Genomic DNA, 23,466 nt, shown 5'->3' with positions numbered 1-23,466 from the left:
ATCTGGTTCAATCCATGTACAGCAGATTATCATTGCCTATAACTCTTTATTAGCAAAAAGTTATGACATCCAAAATCAGCTAAAATTCCCCAAGCTGCCTTTTCTTTAGGGGAAGGCGAATTGGTTTTCTCCTGCCTTCTTACAAGGAATCTATTTTAGTGTGAACATTTATTTTTAAAAGATGCAAAGTGCAAAAAAAAAAATTTGTGCTTTATTGGAGTATGCCAGGGCTATGTGTTGCTACAATGATGCATAGTAACTCTGGCATAGATAATCATTTGAGCAGACCCTAAGGAGTTGTTACAATCCTTTCTCCTTTTTGCATAGGAGCAAATTATTTTCGAGAGGTATTGCCCACTATGGTGCTCGAGAGCAAAAATAGCTGAACTTTTGAAAATATTTCATAAGTTAGTCCTTAAGTGGGATAATTACTTTCTATATTTGCAAGTTAAATGAAGTTAAGTCTTCACTGAATTTTATAATGTGGTATAGTGCATATTCAGAAGATATTTTTCATAAAATATACAATGATTCAGCATTGCATGGCACAGTTGGGTATTGAGTGGTTTCTTGGTATTCCTCAAAGTCTCTGGCATTGGTCACTGTTGGAGACACAGTGAGCTTGAAGGCCCTGTGTATCTTAGATACTTTCATGGCCCCTTTTACAGCAGTATCTGACTGCCTTACAATTTTTCATCACTGTGAGGGCAGTGCTATTAACCCCATTTTACAGGTGGGAGACTGAAACACAGACTGTGAATTGTCCAGGATTGCAGAGGGAGTCTGTGGCATAACAGAGAACTGAAGCCATGTCTCCTGAGACCCAGGCTATTGCCCTAGCTAGCAGACCATTCTTCTAGTACTATTGATGGCAATGCTTCCGTATCGCTTGAGAACATTATTCATTTGCAAGTCTTGGAGGATATTTAATCCTTTCAAGTGCAGATATGGTCCGAGTGTAGAGATTTTCCTTTCGTATTCAAAATTTAGTCACAGCAGATTATCCCCTTGCTTTACTTAGGAAAACATGACTTGACTTCTCTTTTCTCTTGGCCCTGTGGAGCCACTACAGATGTGGAAGAAGGAGAGCTGACTATCTTCTTTATATATTATCTGCACACTTACCGATCAAATTCAAGGCTATTTTGAGGAATACATAGTACCTCTCACTTGTACCTTAATTTCATGCATAATTTATATGAGGGCCTATTTACACAGGCACTTTACAGCGCTGCAACTTTCTTGCTCAGGGGTGTGAAAAAACACACCACCCGCCTGAGCGCTGCAAGTTTCAGCATTGTAATGAGCCAGTATAGACAGTGCACCAGCGCTGGAGCAGTGCTCCCAGTGCTGGTAGCTACGACCCTCGTGGAGGTAGTTTTTTAGAGTGCTGGGAGAGCTCTCTCTATCAGCGCTGTGCTGCGACTACACAATCCATGTTAAAGTGCTGCCGTGGCAGAGTGCCTTTCCCACACCTGAAGGAGAGCTCTGTGGAGTTCAGAAGCTTATTTCTTTCACCAACAGAAGTTGGTCCAGTAAAAGATGTTACTTTGTCCACCTTGTCTCTAGCATATCCTGAGACCAAGATGGCTACAACATCATCTCCTGAACAGGTGTTTATCCTTGTCACATAATTTACTTGGATTCTTGTCTGTTCCTTTGTGTGCATACCAGAAGTCTCAGAAGAGAAATGGAAAAGGTTCCCAAAGCTAACATTTGTTAATTTGTTGGTAGGCTGAAAGTCACTAAATGTTACTGTCTGTGGCAAGTAGTCAAAAGTGAGATGCCTATTTCATAATTATGTCTCTGTTAAACTAGCTAACATGTTCTTTTGAAGCTACCCTAACAAGGCTTGTAATTCACATGAGCAAATAACTTTTTTAAAAGAGACTATTGTATATCTAGGTATTTAGAGGAAATGTTTAATGTAAAATATGCCCTTTACTACTAATTGATTAGCACTTCGGCTATCCAAAGTAATAGATAAGTAGAAAGCAACAAAGAGTCCCGTGGCTCCTTATAGACTAACAGATGTATTGGAGCATAAGCTTTCGTGGATTAATACCTACTTCGCTAGCCTTAAACACCTTTGTTTATTTACTTATCCATGATACTTAAATTTTTCTCAAGACCACAGACCATGCTGGTGGCAGAGCCAGGATCACAAAGTCTCTCTTGGTCCCATGCTCTGCTCTCCAGAGCACACTGCCTCCTTACAGTAGAGATGCCTTTTTAGTTGACAATTCTGTTTTGAGTGGGAGGCTGTGATGGATAAAATCTAATCAAGATTTGCCTTACTTGCTGTCTTCCACTGGAAAATCTGTTTCCAAAGAGTGTGGTATGCATGTTTTCGGTAGTAAGTTTTTTCTCTTCTCCCATTCATAGATGGGGAGAGTATGTGTAAAATGTCCCGCTTTATCAATGGATGTGCATAATAGAAAGTGGGTCTGTGTAGTGATAGTACTAAATACTTAATAAATCAGTTTGCAGTTTTAATGGTTCTGCCCAGATTCAAGAGAGGTCATAATCTCAGTGGGGTCTAGCCGTCTTGTGACATTGACTCATGGAATTTGGGCCAGTCGAGGCTCTGGAAAAAATTTATTCTGTAGCCCTTTCACCATATTTGGTCTTTTCCAGTACTAGTTAAAAGGAAAGTTATATCTACTACAGTCTCTCTTCCTTCCCTGTTGCTTAAATAAATAAGGAGTCAAGATTTTTAAACACTTCCGGAATCAACAAACTCGTTCCCAATTTGAATTCAGTCAGGTCACTCTCTGCATAACAAGCTGTTTGACTGTATCCTTTGTCTGGACAACAGGCCTGCTATTGTAGCTATGTGAAGTAGACTTCTTTGGATGAACATTCTCAACTGCCCACAGGCTCTTTATTCATTTCATCACATGTTGCTGAAAGTGTCTTATTCATTTTCTTTTGTCCAGAGCATCTATACATATCTTCATAAATGGACCTTGTGTCCCCCCACTGAAGTGTTCCTATTACAAGGGCCTGTGTAGACAAATATAGTAACCCTCAAGCAAGTGCAGGTTTAGACCTTTCCACTCTGGTTTCGATTTCAAAATAAACGACATTTCAAAATAAAAGCCATTTTAAAGGAGTTGTTTGCATTGCTACCAAAAAGTGGTAGACTTTGTGACTGGAAGCTTCCAGTTGATTCCTTATACCCCTTTTCACTGTAGTTAATGCTTTCATGCATGCACAATTTGAGTTTTTGAATAAGCTACCAATTAAGCACTCTTCTGGTGGGCAAGGCTTGTACTAGAAAAGATAGAACAAGCTATGGAACTTAACTTCCTTTCCCTAGAGGTGTACCCTTCAGGTTAGGGATTAAATATTGTTAGGGACCTGTCTGGGGAAGCTTTCATTGTTACTACCCTTGCTGTGCCTGTTATCTGAATACATAAAAAGAGGAATTAGGTCTCCAGAAGCTGCTAATTCAGCACATATAGTTAGTACTTACTACAGAATTTTTATTTATTTATTTATTTTTAATGAGACTTCAAGGATCACTTTGCCTCTACCTTGGTGGTATTTCTACTTTTCAGAGAAATATCACTTGAGAGGAAGGATGGGCTTATGGACAAAGCACTAATTTCAAAATTAGAACATCTGAGTTCAGTTTCTGGCTCCGTCACAGACGTTGTGACCATGGGTAAATTGTGTACTCTTAACAGTGCCCTCTATTCACCGTCTGTAAAATGAGGATAAATACTTCCTCTTGTACCTTTAGACTGTAAACTTTTGAGGCCAGGGACTCTCCCACTATGTCAGTGTCTATGTACGTAGCTTTATTGGTTGTCTCAACTACAAATTGATACAATATCTTGATGACATTGATGCTTGTGTAAATTACTGCATGAATTTTCGAAGTATGTTCAGCCTATACATCAAAAGCCTTTGATGTGAAAACAAAAATGGCACTTAAACCATCAGGTTCAGTATAAAAAGGATTTCACTTGCAAGGGCAATGACCTAACAAATGGAGGATCCATAAAACATGTACTTGAAATACAGACATTGATCTTAACATTCCATCTAAATGGCCTCTTTAACAAAGCATAAAATGTTCTACAGTTCCCCTTGCCAAAGAGCATCTGTAAGTGTCACAACTCCATAAATGTGATGAGAGATGGGCTTTCACTTTTGTGTTACAGGGATGACCTGCCAAAGAGGCTGGGGGGTACCTCTAAGAAGTATTAAAAACTAGGGCTGGCAAGCGATTTACAGCATGATTAATCACAATTAGTTTTTTTTAAACAGTTTAATGCATTTATTTAAATATTTTTGAATGTTTTCTACATTTTCAAATATATTGATTTCAGTTACAACACAGAATACAAAATGTACAGTGCTCACTTTATATTTATTTTTTATTACAAACATTGGAATTTTAAAAAACCAAAGAAACAGTATTTTTCAATTCTCTTAATACAGGTACTGTAGTGCAATCTCTTTATCATGAAAGTTGAACTTAAAAATGTAGAATTATGTACAAAAAACCCTTACATTCAAAAATAAAACGTAAAACTTGAGCGCCTACAAGTCCACTCAGTCCTACTTCTTGTTCAGCCAATCGCTAAGAGAAACAAGTTTTTTTTACATTTGCAGGAGATAGTAGCATTATCTTCTAGTTTACAGTGTAATCTGAAAGTGAGAACAGGCGTTTGCATGGCATTGTTGTACCAGCGTTGCAAGATATTTGCATGCCAGATGCGCTAAAGATTCATACATCCCTTCATGCTTCAACCAACATTCTGATGACGGATTCTACTTGATAACAATCCAAAGCAATGTGGACCAACGCATTTTCATTTTCATCTTCTGAGTCAGATGCCACCAACAGAAGGTCGATTTTCTTTTTTGGTGGTTCGGGTTCTGCAGTTTCCGCATCAGAGTCTTGATCTTTTAAAACTTCTAAAAGCATGCTTCACTCCTCATCCCTTTCAGATTTTGGAAGACGCTTCATATTCTTAAACCTTGGATCGAGTGCTGTAGCTTTCTTTAGAAAGCTGGTATTGGAACCTTCTTTGTATTTTGTCAGATCTGCCATGAAAACGTTCTTAAATCAAACACCATGAGCTGGGTCGTCATCCGAGACTACCATAATACATGGCAGAATGCAGGTAAAACCATGGAGCAGGAGACATGCAATTCTCCAAGGAGTTCAGTGACAAATTTAATTAAAACTTTTTGTTTTTAAACAAGCATCATCAGCATGGAAGCATGTCCTCTGGAATGGTGGTTGAAGCATGAAGAGGTGTATGAACGTTTGGAATATCTGGCACGTAAATACCTTGTAATGCCAGCTACAAAAGTGCTATGCCAAATGCCTGTTCTCACTTTCAGGTTGATATTGTAAATAAGAAGCGGATAGCATTATCTCCCGTAAATGTAAACAAACTTGTTTCTCTTAGAGATTGGCTGAACAAGTAGGACTGAGTGGACTTATAGGCTCGGATGTTTTACATTGTTTTGTTTTTGAGTGCAGTTATGTAACTCTCTCTCTCTCTCTCTATGTATATATGTTTGTAAATTGCACTTTCACGATAGAGATTGCACTACAGTACTAACTAGTATGAGGTGAGTTGAAATACTATTTTTTTCATTTTTACAGTGCAAATATTTGTAATCAAAAGTAATATAAAGTGAGCACTATACACTTCGTAGTCTGTTATAATTGAAATAAGTATATTTGAACATGTAGAAAAACATCCAAAAATATTTATTTAAATTCAATTGGTATTCCATTGTTTAACAGTGTTATTAAAACTGATTAATTGAGATGAATTTTAATCGTGATTAATTTTTTGAGTTAATCTCTTGAGTTAACTATGACAGCCCTAATAAAATCTCGGTTTTGTTGAGTTGGAAAACCCGCCCCTTCAATATAAATGTTGTCATTTGGGAAGCTACAGTTGTCAATGTTTCTCCTAGATAATCATGCTGTAGTGAGTTTCTTTCCCTCCTTCCCCTTTAGTACTGGTCCTTCCTCAAGATGAGAATGGGAGAAGTGCAGAAAGTGTGGTGAGGAAAGAGGATTAAGAAATATGTCCAGAGAAGGGTATTTAAGCTTTGACATGAAAGTAGTGAACCTTGCTGCATGTCAGATGTACTGCTGAAATTTTCTTAAGGCTTTTCACAGGTCCCAGTTGAGTGCCCCTCTCACAACTCGCTAGACTGCTACGAGGAAACCCAGTGGTGGGTCCGTGGGTGTTGTAAGCCTCTGGATTCTGAACTGAACCCAGTCACTGCCCCAGTCTTGGGGTCCTTAGGTGTGCTCTCAGCACACAGATCTTCTGTCTTCCAGCTCTTAGGAGTGATGCTTCAGTCTTTTCTGTAGCTTACACATGCCCTCGCTTAGAACTCCACTCAAACTCCATTCCACTCTTCTGGTTTCCCTCTTCAAGGGGCCACTTAGTAGGTCTGAATACTTAATATACAGACTTTGCAGAGAAATCTAACTCATGCTTTCTCTTTAATAGCACAGGAATTAGAATACCGATAACTTAGAAAACAGTGAACATCCTCAACATAATGCCTTTCGCTAGCTCACCCTTTCCTTGGGGAGTCCTTGTGGTCCCCTGCCTCATCCAGATCTCACTTGCTGGGTTGCTTCCCTCTTCTCTTGAGCTGGAGAAAAATGGCCCTGAATAGATCAGTTCCTCCCTTTTGTAAAGAACCTTTGTCTCATCTGTCACGTGACTCCCTCATCAGCCTCAACACATGACCAAAGATCCCCTTACAAGGTGACTTCGTTCCCCGGGTGACCTAGGTTTTCCTGGTTGGGAGCTAGTCTGTTGTCTAGAGTATTAAATGTCAGTGGTTGAGTACTTATGTTAAATGACCCTCTATTGTTAGGCCATTGAAAGAACAAAGGAAGGTAACTAGCCCCACATTTTCACTGAAGACTGACTGGCATATTTAGGTTGGCTCAATGGCGGAAATGCTACACTCCTGACCTTTGTTTTGTGTGACATCAGCGGCTACCCAGTGCCATCCACAAGGTCAGTTCAGTGACTTTCCCAACCCCACCTGGCCATGATTTACGTAGACCTGAACCATGCTGGAATGTGGTGATTGGAGAGGGCTTGGTAAACCGAATCCCACCATATCTGGCTTGTTACCACCCGTTTGTAGGTTGTCTAATATCAGCCACAAAATTGAACATTGCAAGGGGCTTCAGAAAAGCATTCATTCCTTTGCTGGACTATGGCTCCCAGTTTTGGCAAGGCACTCTTCCGGCAATATTAAGCCGACAAAAGTCCTGAAACCGCAATAGCATTGCTTGAGTCTTTGAACTCAGCAAGAAAAAGGTGGTGTGAAACTGTGACAGTGCTTGAGTCTTTACAAGGTCAAGCCACAATGCCTGAAAATCCTGTGGCACCTTATAGACGAACAGACGTTTTGCAGCATGAGCTTTCGTGGGTGAATACCCACTTCTTCAGATGCAAGCAGTGGAAATTTCCAGGGGCAGTTATATATAAGCAAGCAAGAAGCAGGCTAGAGATAACGAGGTTAGTTCAATCAGGGAGGATGAGGCCCTCTTCCAGCAGCTGAAGTGTGAAAACCAAGAGAGGAGAAACTGGTTTTGTAGTTGACAAGCCATTCACAGTCTTTATTTAATCCTGAGCTGATGGTGTCAAACTTGCAGATGAACTGAAACTCAGCAGTTTCTCTTTGAAGTCTGGTCCTGAAGTTTTTTTGCTGCAGGATGGCCACCTTAAGATCTGCTATTGTGTGGCCGGGGAGGTTGAAGTGTTCTCCTACAGGTTTTTGTATATTGCCATTCCTAATATCTGATTTGTGTCCATTTATCCTTTTCCTTAGAGACTGTCCAGTTTGACTGATGTACATAGCAGAAGGGCATTGCTGGCATATGATGGCGTATATTACATTGGTGGACGTGCAGGTGAATGAACCGGTGATGGTGTGGCTGATCTGGTTAGGTCCTGTGATGGTGTCGCTGGTGTAGATATGTGGGCAGAGTTGGCACCGAGGTTTGTTGCATGGATTGGTTCCTGAGTTAGTTACTATGGTGCGGTGTGCAGTTACTGGTGAGAATATGCTTCAGGTTGGCAGGTTGTCTGTGGGCAAGGACTGGCCTGCCACCCAAGGTCTGTGAAAGTGTGGGATCATTGTCCAGGATGGGTTGTAGATCCCTGATGATGCGTTGGAGGGGTTTTAGCTGGGGACTGTATGTGATGGCCAATGGAGTCCTGTTGGTTTCTTTCTTGGGTTTGTCCTGCAGTAGGAGGCTTCTGGGTACACGTCTGGCTCTGTTGATCTGTTTCCTTATTTCCTTGTGCGGATATTGTAGTTTTGAGAGTGCATCTCAAAGACTGTGAATGGCTTGTCAACTACAAAACCAGTTTCTCCTCTCTTGGTTTTCACACCTCAGCTGCTAGAAGAGGGCCTCATCCTCCCTGATTGAACTAACCTCGTTATCTCTAGCCTGCTTCTTGCTTGCTTATATATACCTGCCCCTGGAAATTTCCACTACATGCATCCAACGAAGTGGGTATTCACCCACGAAAGCTCATGCTCCAAAACGTCTGTTAGTCTATAAGGTGCCACAAGACTCTTTGCTACCTAATTTTCAGTTCGTCTAGTTTCAACTTCCAGTCATTGGATTTTGTCATGTCCTTCTTGCTTAATTAAGGAGCCCGCTGTTATTACATCATCTTTCCATGTAGGTATTTATAGACTATGATATTTGAACTTGTGCATTGAGTGTATCAACTACTGTCATTTTAATAGCTTAAGTAGATTTCACATGCACCTGGAAATTGTCACTCTTTTAAGGAAAGTTCTGAAAAGACTGCAGGTCATAAATTAGCTGGAAAAGACGTGTATAGGTCATAATGTCATTGCCTTTCTAAAGTGAACTGGACCTTTACAGTGTATAAATAGCATTTGTCCATGCTGTAGGGCAGGGGTGGCCAGCCTGAGAAGGAGCCAGAATTTATCAATGTACATTGCCAGAGAGCCGCAGTAATACATCAGCAGCCCCCCATCAGCTCCCTGTCCCAGCACCTCCCATCTACCGGCAGCCCCATGGATTAGCACCTCGCCCTTCCTCCCCGCACCGCCCAATCAGCTGTTTCATGGTGTGCAGGAGGCTCTGAGGGAGAGGGGGAGGAGCAAGGGCACGACAGGGCTCAGGGGAGGACACGGGAAGGGGCGGAGTGGGGGCAGGGTCTGTGGCAGAGCCAGGGGTTGAGCAGTGAGCCACCCCCTGGCACAGTGGAATGTTGGCGCCTGTAGCTCCAACCCCGAAGTTGGTGCCTATACAAGGAGCCGCATATTAACTTCTGAAGAGCCACACATGGCTCCGGAGCCACAGGTTGGCCACCCCTGCTGTAGGGAATATCACTGGGGATGGAAATCAATAATTTTATGTATTCTCCACAGCAGATTTTTATAAGGCTATATAATTGTTGAATGAGTACTTATTTACCCTGACTGCACAAATATCTGGGGCCCTAATAAATGTATTGTGCCTATTAAAATGTTTTTTAACTTCCTTTTTCAATAGAATGGTCCTAGTGCCAGATCTTGTCACAAGATGTGCATCGATATTCAGCGAAGGCAAATCTACACACTGGGCCGTTACCTGGATTCCTCCGTGAGGAACAGTAAATCTCTGAAAAGCGATTTCTACCGTTATGACATTGACACGAACACATGGATGTTGCTAAGTGAAGACACTGCAGCAGATGGAGGTCCCAAGCTGGTGTTCGATCATCAGGTCAGGTGCAGAGATAAACATTGAGTGCACTTTTACTTCCTGGGCTCTGATTAAAACAACATTTCTTACCATAGCCCATTACTAGAATTGAGAAGTGTGTGCACCGGGTAATGCAACTAAAAATATATATTGGGAGAAATGGATATGATGTATTTTTTTAAAAAATGTATGCTCCTAATTAGCAATGTTAATGTTGAAATATGAAAAACCTACCCTATTTTTTTCCCAAGAACATGAAGTTTTTTGTTAGTATCTTGTAATCTCCTATAAAGATCAAGAAACAATGCAGCTATGTCTGGGAAAGCTAGTCTTGCACAGTGATGTCTTGTCAGTGAGTAACAGTTGCTCATCACTGGGATTGTGGAACCGCAAACATATTGTAGCCAGCGTTGGGTGTTACTGTGGACAACAGTGCAAGAGACAGTTCAGATATTGGGGAAAAAAAGCTTGGGTTTTGATCAGAATTTGGCCTACCTTTAACTTAAAAAGAATGAAGATGGGGGGTGTGTGTGGGTGCGTGCGTATATACACGTATATGCACTTCACAGGCATAAGAATTCATTATGGAATTGGCTGCCAGATTTTCTTTGGAATATTGTACTTTGAAAAATTAAAATTAAATTGATTCTTTTTGCTACCCTTTGTGCCAAGCTTTTGTGCCTAACCTGTGCTGAGGAGCCACCTAATGCTTTTGTAATTTCATCTGTCCTCCTTCCCTGCGGCCCCTGCTTTTTCTTAACTCTGTTTGTTGTTTCATATCTGAAATAAGTTTTTTGGAGGCATGGACCACATTGTCGTCTTTGTACTGAGAGGCACTTTTTGGGTGCTGTAAAATACAGTTATGTTTCAAGCTTTAGAGATTGTTTAATAACAGTACATATCCCTTAACATCTATATTGCCATAAGACCTAGGAGACCTTACAAGGACAGGGCCCTGCTGTTTTAGAAATAACAGGTAAATGAGACAAAAAGGAAGGCTGTTGGAGGAAGAGGGGCAGAGCTGAGCATGGGGTAACAAAAACCAGAGGCAATTTTAATGATAGCTGTGTGTGCAGTCCTTGGCCAGTCATCAGTAATCCTGACTTCCCCCTGCCTCGCCGTTATCAGACAGTAGCTTTTTCTATGTTATGACAGAGGTTATTGCAAACAGTAGAGTAAAAAAGCAAACCATTGATGTCTTCATTTTTACTCTTATACATCAAATTTTGAAAACACTATTGAATACTCAGAGGTGACCAAAGTGCAGCCTGTGGTTGCCGTCATCTTACGCAGATGGGGAGAATGGAGACACTAGACCCTGGCATGCAGTGTTGCTTCATGTGGGCAGCCAAGTCACATTGTAAACTAGGGGCCAGTTATCTTTGTGTGCTGCATCTGTATTACCCATGGAGTTAGCTGCAAATGGCTTCATTTACTACAGATTAAGGAAGGAGGATGTGCTGCTGATAACTCATGCTGAATACTGCTGTTCTACTGGTTACCTCAATGAGCTAAGGGTTTTTTTTATTGGCTGATATTAATGTATTCTGGATTAAACAAATCTAGTTTAACATGTATCTCTTGCTTCCTACAGATGTGTATGGATTCAGAAAAACACATGATCTATACGTTTGGAGGTAGGATTTTGACATGTAATGGCAGTGTAGATGACAGCAGAGCCAGTGAACCTCAATTTAGTGGATTGTTTGCTTTTGACTGTCAATGTCAGACATGGAAACTGTTGCGAGAAGATTCGTGTAATGCTGGACCTGAGGACATCCAATCCAGAATAGGACACTGCATGTTGTTCCATTCGGTAAGAGTTAACTTTGGATTTTAAGTCGTAAATCCTGATTTTTAGGAGGCGATACCTGTTTAACTTCATTGAGCACATGAATCTTTCTTCAGATTATTCTTTTGGGTGAGAAGTAAAACAGATATTAGCCACTTATAATCATTAACACCAGCACTGTTTGTAAGAGACAGTGGTAGAAATGTGTGTGTTTTGTATACTTTTAAAATTCACCTTGTGATTTAGTTTGAAAAGGTAGTCAGAAGTGCGCTGCCATTAAACAACGGTTGCATTCCGTCCTCTCCCTCCCCCTTCAGGGATGCTGCATTTCCGTGGGGTCTCAAGTGATCTTTGCTAAAAGTTGGTAAAGCATTTTGGGATCCTTTGGCCTGATAGATGATGCATATTATTAATGGCAGCAGGTGGTGACTTGCAGATATATCTGTGTTTAGTTTATTGAGAAAATAAGGGCCTGACTGTCAAAAATGTTCAGTACCCAGAAGTTTCTGTTCTTGAAAGGTGTTAGCAGGTGCTGAATACTCTTGTAAACCTGATTACTTCATAAATTCCAAGGCCAGAAGGGACAACTTCTCTGACCTCCTATGTAACACAAGCCATAGAATTTCCATGAAATAAATGTTTGAATTAAAGCTACCTTTAAAACATTCCAGCTATGATTGAAAAATTGCCGGAGTTGGACAGTCTGCCCCAACCTTTGGTAAATTGTTCCAATGGCTAATTACCTTCACCATTAAAAAAATATGCATTATTTCCATGCTGAATTTGTCTAGCTTTGACTTCCAGCCATTGGATATTGTTATACATTTGTCTGCTAGGTTGAAAAGTCCATTATAAAATTTTTGTTTGCCATATAGGTACTTATAAACTGCGATCGAGTCCGCTCTTAACCTTCTCTTCGTTAGATTCAAGCAGCTCAGTCTCTTTAGCTTGTAACTACAAGGCATGTTCTTCAATCCTTTAATCATTCTCATGGGTCTTCTCTGAACCCTCTACATCTCTATCAACATCTTTCTTGGCCCACACCGCTTCCCTCAGATCCCATTGGCCTGGAGCAGCGAACCGCAGCCAGTGGGAGCCGTGATTGCCCAGACCTGCGGACGGGGCAGGTAAACAAACCGGCCCAGCCCGCCAGGGGCTTTCCCTACACAAGTGGTGGTCCAAGTTTGGGAAACACTGCTTTAGTTTAACTAAAATAATTGGGCTCAATATACAGGTATGGGGTAAAATGTAATGGCCTGTGATAGACAAAAGGTCAGAGTAGGTGATGTTATGGTCCCTTCTGGTTTTAGGGCTTATAGTTTCATAGTTTCTTTAAACGAATGTCTTCATAGTTTACCCATGTAATCAAGCATCATAAAAGGCTGAAAGATGAGTAGATTTGTAAGCATACTGTGTTTGAAAGGTTCCCCCAGTAAATGTTTTGTTTAAGAGCAAACTATTTGCCAAATTAAATAAACTGCTTTTTCTGGGGAAATCTTTGTGGGGACAGGAATCAAAAAATATAGTGAGCTCAATTTTAATATTTTTTTGTACATTTCCCATATGCCAAAATAGCTAAACTGATGTAAATAATTTTCCCTTCTCCAGCTAAAAATGTGCCTGAACTATTGCTTGTTTTCATGATTCATTGATGTTTTTTGCAAATGCTTACTGAGAGCTGGTTGGCTAAGAATTTGTTTTCTTGAGCACAGTTCAAAAATTAAGCATCTGCTTTCCTTCCTCTCCAGAAAAATCGCTGTTTATATGTATTTGGTGGGCAGAGATCGAAGACTTATTTGAATGATTTCTTCAGCTATGATGTTGACAGTGATCACGTGGATATCATATCAGATGGCACCAAGAAAGATTCAGGGATGGGTAAGAGGTTTACTGTGTAATTTTGTCTTGTTGGTATAGATGAAAGACTTAAGGTATATAGCAGAAGATAAGACCTCAGTGACGGAGGATAGAGGCTCAAGTCCTGTTAGATCACAATGGCTTGTTAACAATAATGACATCCAACTAGAGCTTGCCCACTCTGTACCTGTTAGTTAAATAAATGGCTGACTTAATTCCCCAGGGCTGTGAATTTGGCATCTTCACCAGTACTATTTTTAAGGCTTACAAGTAAATCACAATTTGTTAGGTTTTACCATTCACCACAGTCTTGATGGCCTTCTAGCTATGCGACTTATATTATTTCCCTCGTTCTAGCAAATGATCAATGCTCATCACCTTGCAGCCTATAAAAATGGAATCTTAGCAAAGTATTTGCTAAAATATTTTGTCCCAATCTCTGGCAAATACTGAAAACAAAAGAAGTTCTACATATAGTTTGTTTCATAAACCAATGAAGTGTAATACCCCCTTATTTTTACAGCGTCTTTCATACAAGGAATATTCCAAAACAGTAAAGCGTCTCTCTTCCAGGGGATATATAAAGTCAGCCAAGATGAGAAATGAGCTGTAGAATTGATGAGGCAGAGATATAGGGAAGGTATTCCAGATGGCACAAGCCGCTTGATAGTAGCCAGCTTCTGTAATAGGACAGAGAAATTTTATGCTAAATGAAATGAAGGGACTAAAGGAGTAGAGGAGAACAGGTTTGTGAGTTAGGCTTGGTCAAGTCCGTGTAGAATTTTCCGGGGAGAAGGGATCAGTTCAAAACTGTTCATAGAATAAATGGGAAGCAAGTGGAATTGTGTGAGAATCAGTGGGTGATTTGATGCACTTTTTCTCTGTTGAAAGGCAGGTAGCAGGTATTTTGCAATGTGGAGAAAGGAGTTGAAGGGAAGCCAGTGGGGGCGGGGGGGAAGAATTGCAGTTGTCTAGGCAAAAGGAAATTTAGGCCTAGATCAGGATTTCATCAGAGGTGCAGTTGAGGCAGTGACTTACACATAAAGTGGCACTCCACACTCAAAGCATTTATTGCTCATTGATGTTAATGGAAAGACTCCCATTGGCCTCAGTGAACTTTGCATTGGGCCCATTCTGCCTTATTAGGAATTTTTAGTAAGACTTCATATGTAAGTCTTGCCTTAGTTTTTTTTCTTCCTTCCCTTGAAGAAATCCTGCAATTCAAATTGGTTTGAATGGATCATGTGGCTTGCAACCATCTCTGTATTATGATCTATAAAGAATCATTTTGGTTCTAAAACCTTGTCAAGAATACCATGTTGTTGACAGGTGCTTTCAGAAATACTTAATGATTATTAGAGAGAGAAGGTGGGTGAGGTAATGTCTTTATTTTTATTTTTATTTTTTTGGACCAACCTTGTGAGAGAGAGAAGCTTACACAGAGCTCTGCTTCAGAAAAAGACCCAAAGAAGTTGGTTCAGTAAAAGATATTACATCACTCTGTCTCTAATATCCTGGGACCAAAACAGCTACAACAACACTACATGCAAGAATGATTATAACAGAATCAGAAACACTATAATCATTTTTTATCTTCTCGCTCTGACACTTACTTTCCTCTCTAGGGTAAAGTTACAAAATTGCTGATGTACATTTCCCTTTTTATGAAAGGGAGAAATTTTCTGTATGTGCACAAACTGTGTTAAAGTATGTAAACAGCAGTTTTGTCTTCCTTGCCAAGTAAAGGAAGGGCCATAACTCATTAGAACTAGTGCCTGTTATTTAACTGTGAAATTCCCTGTCACATTCAGCCCTCAACAGGGAAGTTAAAACAGTTGTTTTGCGGTGTGCCATTTCATTTCTCTGAGAATATTATGTATATTTGTAAGAGTTTCTCATTTATGCAAGTGGCTAATTTTGCCTTCTGTTTGTTTGGGAAACAAATCACTTATGTTTAAACACACAGCTTCCACCCCTTATTTTGATCACTTTTTTTTTTTTAAGGCAAGTACATTGGTTATTGGTTATTTCCATCATACTCTCATAAATTGCTCTTTGCTCATTTAGTTTGCTCACTTGGGTTAATTTAGTCGTCTAAAGATTGAATAAATCTCAAACAAGGGATAAAAGTTCATGATACTTTTCCTGCAAAGTGATTTTTTTTACTCTTCACTGTCTTCCTGAGGGAGATCCAGATTGCATTCCATTCACAATCTTATTTAAATGCCCTCTCTGTGCTTGGCGCTGCAGTAGGACACCCCCCCCACACCCTCCAAAAAAAAGACCTTGCCCACAGTTTAAAGGAAAATATCCTTTACTAGTCTGCTAGCACTTGGTTATTGAGGGGAACTGCAGTTTTGAAAATCGAAATGACAAACATTTTAGTGTGTGTGTGTGGAGGGGGGGGTCTGGAGGGGGGGTGGAGGGCTTTTTAATGAACACCTGTGATGAGTTCAGATTTTAGAAACCAGACTTGTCTTATGACTAGTGAGCACAATGAGCCACATTTCTCTGGCCAAGTATATTAATTGCACATTTCAGTTAGTCAGACAAATGAGAACATAATAATTAGCCCTCTTCCCTCCTCCCTCCAGCCCCTTTAATGTTGAATAGCAGACTGTGACTAAATGACTCATTAGAAATCATTTATGAATAGATTTCCAGTTTGCTGTCCTCATGTCTGAGAAAGTAAATAAACAACTTTGAACATTTCCCTTGTTTGTGAAAGGAAATGTTAGTTATTTGCTTTTAACAAGAACAGAAAAAAGGCCTATTATATTCGAAACCACAAATGCTGTCAAAGAATTATTTTGGTCAAAGAAATCAAGTCTGGATTGGAACCCTTTTGAGAATGTTTAGTAATGAGGCACTGGTTTAGTAAAAATAATTCTGTGACAGGCCACTGTAATATAAACTTGATTCATCCCTTTAAATGTGGTTAAGGATGCTTGTTTTACATGTTAGTATCTTTAATGCATTGTACTTCATTTTGCTCCTGGTTTTCAGTTGTAGGATCAGATCCCAGAGTCTTACAATTCAGTTATATTTTTAGCCCAATGTACATCTAATGCCTTTTCAGCTTGGGAGAGCACCATAACCCTGATAGGTGCTCTGTAACAGTCTTTCTCCCCGAGGACTCAAAAGTCCAGGGACAGTTGGCTCAAATTATATCTTATAGACCAGTCTGTGGGATACTGTTAACTCTGAGGAGATTGCCAACAGCCAGACTGGAGCTGAAAAATCTTTGGCCAGTGTTCCCTTGAAGCAGAAACCGTACTCTGGGCCTCCGGAGAGAAAAAGTCATCAAAGAAGATGCCAATAACATTGCAACCTCAACACCAACTATCTCGGCATGGGCAGCCTCAGCAATGGCACGAGTTACCTCAGCACTGAACCTGACCGTGCTGGTGCCCTCACACCAAAGGGCAGCATCAAGAGGCAAGACCAGATGGAGCATAAACATGGCTCCAAGCGCCCCATGGAACCACCTCTCAAGGAGGACTTAAATGCCATTCTTCCAAAGACACAGCCTCCAAACTCCTTACATCTCCGAAATTGGAGGAGGCAAGCTGGTCAGCTGGTGAGGCGCAAGGGGCTTTTGGTCCGGTGCCAATCTCACTGCTGACACCTGCACCAATAGCTGAGCCTGTCAAGGGTCATACCTCAAGGAAGAACTGGAGACACGCTCCACACCAAAACAGCTGCTGGCCCCAGGAGAACACCACTCTGTCCCTACCATTTGAGGAAGAATACGCCTCATCACTCTGTGACCTATTTGTTCTTGCTGGCATCAAGTAGGGATTCCTATCTCTTACTGTCGGAGGGCTACCATGCCAAGCCCTGTTTCAAGCAAGATATTAATGGCACTGGGCTGGCCAACTTCAACCTAGCCAGTACCCCATAGCATGCTCCCTTAGCCATACTGGGGACTATCATCCTATATGTACTGGAGCAAATCCTCCTGCTGTTCCGCAGTGAAGAGGAAGAGATTCTGCTCCCCAGCAGCATCAGTAGGGAGGCCACCGACTCAAACAATGAAGGGACAGCAACAAATCCAGCCCCAACTGAAGGAATTGTCATAGAAACCACATGAAGCAGTGGCCCTGGCACAGGTGGTCAACTCGAAGGCTTTCCAGGACCTCCTCTCACAGACCGCAGAGCCCCTGCCATTGAAACCACAGTAATCCAGGTGAAGTCTTGTAAACTCTTCGATATAGTGAGCTCTGCGAACGCAGCCAGGATCTCCCTTCTACTCAACAAGGGCTTATTCAAGCTAGTGAAGGGACTGTGACAGACCCTGGATACTCTGGCCTTTGCATCTAAGCAAGTGGGGAAAATAGATACCCTGCTGCTGCCAAAGCACTTCTGTCACTTTGGTGCATGCCCAGATCCTGGGTTTCTGATGGCATCGGCAATCCAAGAAAAGTTCACTTCAAAAAGGCAACCCAAAGCAAAAGGATCCAAACAAGTTTTGTCAGCAAAGTATATTCCTCCACTTCATTGTAGCTCTGTGTTGCAAACTACCAGGCTGTTCATACAGTGTAACGTCCTCACCTAGAAGAGAGTAAGTCCCTTCCTGTCCAAAATCCCACAAGAGAACAGGGAGGAACTGAAGGGGATCATAAGAGGACCAAATGGGGGCCAGGACAGCTCTGTAAGTGGCCAGGAACACATTAAATAAGACACTAACTTTTCATGGCAGCTAGTATCAGGCATCCCAGAAGAGGATCTTCCCTTTGAAGGGGTGTAGCTCTATAGCAATATGCCTTATGCCTGAAGAGCTTCCATCTCTTTAGATGAAGTGCTCCATTTGCTGAAAGGCTTGAGGGCCATGTTATGATCCTGTGTGTATATGTATGTAATATAGGCTCTTATGGAAAGTACTGTAATTGTCAATCACAGCAGAAGATCTAGTCCTACTCCCAGAGCAGACAGCCAGAGTACCTGCCAAGAAAAAGATCCCACTACTGCAGGAGACACCCATTGTTGTCCTCAATCATTCCCCCTGCAACATCACAGAGGCAGAACGTTTGACAGGAATGTGGATCTCTGATGTTGCATCAGAAGCTTGCTATTGCCTTGCCCCTTTCCACTGGGCTTGGGCTACTCTTACAACAGAAATTGGATGTTGGACATCATTTCCCATGGCTGCCATTGGCTTCATTTCCACACTTACTCCCTATCCTACCTGCTTCCCTAGCCCTCTTCAGGGTCCCTTCTCATGAGAGCCTATTGCAAAAAGTGGCCCCATTGCTGCATCTGAGAGCCATAGAGCTGGTACCTCAGGTGTACAGGGGAGTAAGTTTCTACTCCTAGTATTTCCTTCTCCTGAAGAAGAGGGAGTCTTCCTCCTATCCTAGACCTGAGGAGAATGAATAAATACATATGCCACCTGAGATTCAGAATGATAAAGTTGCCTCCACCATTCCTTTTCAGCAGACTTAAAACTGGTTCATGGTTCTCAGCTTGTAGGACACATACTTACAAGTTGCCATCCACTGACCCACAGAAAGTACTTGAGATTCACTCTGCAGCCAAATGACTATCAGTACAAGGTACTTCCCTTCAGACACTCCGTTGGCCTGAGAGTTTTTGCAAAATGTGCCTGGTGGTGGTGGTGGTGCATGCACCTGAGGAGATGGGACATCCACATCTACCCTTAAATTGATTGGCTGATCAGGGCAGATTCCAGCAGTAGACTGTAACAAGCCTAGATTACGCTTTCTCTCTCTCTCTGTTCAGCCAGCTGGGTCTCCTACTCAACTAAGAAAAATCACTTCTCATCCCCCTGAAAGTTAATGAGAGCAGGTAAGAGAGTGTGCTTGCCAAACAGGTTCCTGTCCTTATAATTGGTATTACTCAAGATAAAATCAAGCCTGGCTACACTGTAGACTTGTCTTGGAATGTTAGGCCGTATGATGGCATGCATATATGTGATGTTGCTTGCCATACCTCACCTGCAACTCAGGCTCAAGTCAGTCTTCTCTCCCATCAGTCACCCAATGGACAGAAAGGACTTGATGCCACCTCACATCCTTGCAGAACTGGGATGGTGTCTAGAACCCAAGAACATTAGAAGACAGACTCTAATCAGACACCTCAGGGACAGGTGTGGCATCTGACCTAGTTCACAAAAGACATGAGAATTCACATAAATGTCCTGGGGTTCCTGTGATAGATCTGTTTATCACAAAGGACAATGCCAAGTGTTAGAACTACCTGGACCTGATTTTACCACACTATGGTAAGATACTCTATCCAGCTCCAAAGGCCCTCCATCTGATAGGCTGGATGTTGGTTTGTTAAGTACCATGGATAGGGACTGCTCTGGACAAATTCAGGAAATTCTGGTGCAGAGCAGGGATGTCCACCAAGAAAAATGATTTGTCAAAATGGAAGTAGTTCTCTCAGTGGGCATCCCAACATGGCTTGGATCCTCGGCAAGCTACAATACTGAAGATCCTGAATGACTTGCTGCACGTAAAACACTCTAACCCTTCACTGAGCTTCACTAAGTTTCACCTCGCACATTCTCAGTGTTCCCATCTGCCATGCAGTTGTGCTAGTCTTTTCCCACCTGATGATATTGAAGTTCCTCAAAGGTCTGCTACATATTTATCCACAGGTCAGAAAACCTGCCCCTCCCTGGGACTTGAGCATTGTCCTCTTGAAACTCATGGTGATTCCTTTTGAACCTCTTTCAGAATGCTTCTTTCTTCATCTCACTCTGCAGATGGCTATTATAGTTGCTATCACTTTGGCCAGGAGAATGAGTGAGCACTAAGGATTTATGGCTGACCTCCCTACACAATATTTCACAGGGACATGGTAATGTTGAAAGCGCATACTAGGTCTTTTGCCAAGTTGGTCTGAGTTCCATTTGAATCAGACTCTTAATGTATCTGTCATATCTCTGAAGCCACATATATGTTGGTAGAGAAGTTTATGTATACTGGATGATTCTCGAGTCTTACTTTACTACATCAACAGAACCAAACCATTCACTGTCTTCCCATTTATTTTTGGCTATCTCTGGCCATTCCAAAGGCCAGGCCGTCTCATCGCAAAGAATATCTTGCATGGATAACGCAGTGTATTTCACTGTGTTGCCAGTAGGTTGATGTACCTCTCCCATTGAACATCAAGGCTCGCTGCAGCAGAGCTCAGGTTACATCCTCCTGTTTCAGAAATATGCCAGTTTCCGAGATGTGGAAGGTTGCACCATACATGCTGCTGCTAATCTAATATTTGTTTTTACCATAATATTATAAACAGTTTCTGAGGAAAATTCTGACATGTAAAACTTTATCACAGTCACCTGTTGCTCTATTCTTATTCTGAGCAATTGGACACTGAGCTGACAAATAATGGAGATAATCCATGAAAACATCCTCCATCTATTAGATGGGCTTATTTCCTTGATTTAGTGTTGATTTAAGCATTGAGAGCCCAGTGGCTTCTCTGAAGGAATGGCACAAAACGTCATGGGCCAGTTCCTGAGCCCTATTTCTGTACCCTTTGGACCACCTGAGCGGCTCAGAGGAGATGTTAACTGGCTGTAGTTGACCATGTGAGGGATACCACTGGCTGAGGGGAATTCTCAGCAGGTGTGAAACCATTGGAGTTTGCTCCAGTGTCAGCGGCCTCCCACCCTGTGTAGTGGGGTGGGGGGGAAGGTAGGGAGCGATGGAACAGAACTTCTGAGCAGCAATTCTGAGCGTATATACTCCTTGAGGGATCATACTCATTTGTGGTAAATTAGAACAGCTACGCACTCTCTTTATCCTGAATAAGCAGCAAAGAATCCTGTGGCACCTTATAGACTAACAGACGTTTTGCAGCATGAGCTTTCGTGGGTGAATACCCACTTTGTCGGATGCAAGTAGTGGAAATTTCCAGGGGCAGGTGTGTATATATATGCAAGCAAGAAGCTTCTTTTGCTTCTTGCTTGCATATATATACACACCTGCCCCTGGAAATTTCCACTACTTGCATCCGACGAAGTGGGTATTCACCCACGAAAGCTCATGCTGCAAAACGTCTGTTAGTCTATAAGGTGCCACAGGATTCTTTGCTGCTTTTACAGATCCAGACTAACACGGCTACCCCTCTGATACTTATCCTGAATGTATTCTGGTGCAGGAGAGACTCTGTCCCCATATTGGTCATCATGTGCTATGCTAAGACATCAGAATGGTAGATCTCAAGCAAGTAATCGTTGCCTTAGTAAGGGTTAATATTTTTACATGCACTTACATTTTTAAATGTCCTTTTAAAGAGACTTTTGTTGGCTGAATACCCAAGAACATATCTTTTCAGAAGCTCACTACTCATGTATACTTCTCAAATGACTGAGGTTACTACATTATAGTTTAATTACCATCAAGTACTTAATACATTGTGTGCTGCAGATGTAGATATTGAAGTTGTACCTCCTATCGGAACAGTTTTTCGTACAGGTTGGTGGTTTATATGCTTTTGTGCTCATTGATAGGAATCAAACAAACATCTGGTAAACACCCTTAAAGGTTTTAATGTTTTCTAGGCTGAAATATTGCTCTACCCAGCATCTTCCAATTAGTGTGCCCCAGTTCCACTGCTGTCTGATCAATTTTGTTGTTTTCAGGAACTTGTTCAGTCCCAAGCCTTTTTTCATTCTGTTCCAATAATATTTTTACTTTCTCATTCTCTTCCTCTGTAAAGGATTGAGTAAAAGGCTTTGTCTCAACACAAACTTGTGTGTTTAACCACTTCAGTTTCTAAGCTGAGTGAATTGAAGCAGTACAGCTTGTGTGTGTGGTCAAGGTGTGAGGTTCTAGTTCTGCGGTTATCTGTTCCACCTCTTTCCCCATGTTAAAACACTAATACTGTGGCGAGCGGCCTAACTCCTATCCATCTCCAAACTCCCTCCATTTTGAACCTTTTGTCAGGAGGTGGTTGACTGACACTTGGGGGTAGGGGAGTGAGTGAATTTGATCCATTTTTGATTCTCATTCTAGGTGAGCCCTGAAATTTCACCTTGAGTTGATCTCATCTGGTCTTACTCGCTTTTGTTCGTTACCTTTGCCAGTAAGCTTTGTATTTTCTTTGCTCTTACAGGATGACCTTTTCTCAAAGATTTTCTTCTTCTTCATTTAAATACAATAAACTAACTTTATATAGTATCCTTCATACATTACGGAGAATCACTCCTAGGCCAGAGGGACAATGCAGGTGTTTTACAACAGCATTTAAAGAGGGAGGCTATAACTAAATAGTCTGTTCTTCAAGGATCCCAGTTTTCTCACCCTCTTTTATTCTGAATATATTTATGTTCGCACAAAGACAAATATTGGAAGCAACCATAACTGGTTTCTATTAAGGGAAAAGCCACCCACATAAGCCCTTAAAAGCAAAGAAATGTCAGAGTAAGAGATTCTTAAACATATCTAACCCCCCCACAAATCACATTTTACTGACTGACTCTACCTCTCTATAAACAAGTCTATATACTTCCAATATGAACAATAGTATAATACATGCATCATATTCCTCTCAATTGTACTATAATGCAGCTCTGACCTCAGAGTCTGTTATGTATATATGCATTATTTTTTTAGCTATTTGTTACTCTGGGTAGTCCTACAGAGCCAACACAGGTACGGGAGAGTGAGGTACTGGGCCTTTGGGCCAACTTCCCCCTCAGTTGCAAGGCAGAAGATAGTAGTGTTGTATAGATGACATTTCTGACCAAATTCTATTTATCACTAAAGATGATGCACAAGCCAGAAACAGCTCAAATGTGCATTGCTGCCAGCTAGAGGCAACCTTTCACTCGTAAACGTGACATGGAAATTGAGACAAAAGCTATGGGTAGGAGCGGGGAAAAACTAGGTTAGTTAAAGATCTCCAAGGACTTGTGCTTTCCACTGAGGAGCATAACTGGAGCCTGGAAAGAACCTTGAGTGGTGCTCAAATGTGCAGTTTCACTGGTGGGTTGTACGTGTTCAAGTGTGAACTAGATGTATTATATATGTCTGTTTTTATCTGACTACAGATTTGAATATGAGACTTACTGAATGGCTTTTGTCTT

General features: G+C 41.4%; 1 protein-coding gene across 6 annotated transcripts in view; it reads left to right on the top strand.

Moving 5' to 3' along the window:
• MKLN1 (muskelin 1) overlaps positions 1-23,466 on the top strand; it is a 169,585-nt gene that overhangs the window by 123,695 nt on the left and 22,424 nt on the right. For all 6 annotated transcript variants that reach the window (XM_045028871.1, XM_045028886.1, XM_045028878.1 and 3 more), the window contains 3 exons: positions 9,554-9,766; positions 11,340-11,561; positions 13,286-13,415. In XM_045028871.1, the coding sequence (XP_044884806.1) occupies positions 9,554-9,766; positions 11,340-11,561; positions 13,286-13,415 (565 nt within the window). The remainder of the gene's footprint in view (positions 1-9,553; positions 9,767-11,339; positions 11,562-13,285; positions 13,416-23,466) is intronic.

The sequence above is a fragment of the Mauremys mutica genome, chromosome 1 (genome assembly GCF_020497125.1).
Source record: "Mauremys mutica isolate MM-2020 ecotype Southern chromosome 1, ASM2049712v1, whole genome shotgun sequence".
Lineage (NCBI taxonomy): Eukaryota > Metazoa > Chordata > Testudines > Geoemydidae > Mauremys > Mauremys mutica.
This window is presented reverse-complemented; position numbering and strand designations above follow the sequence as displayed.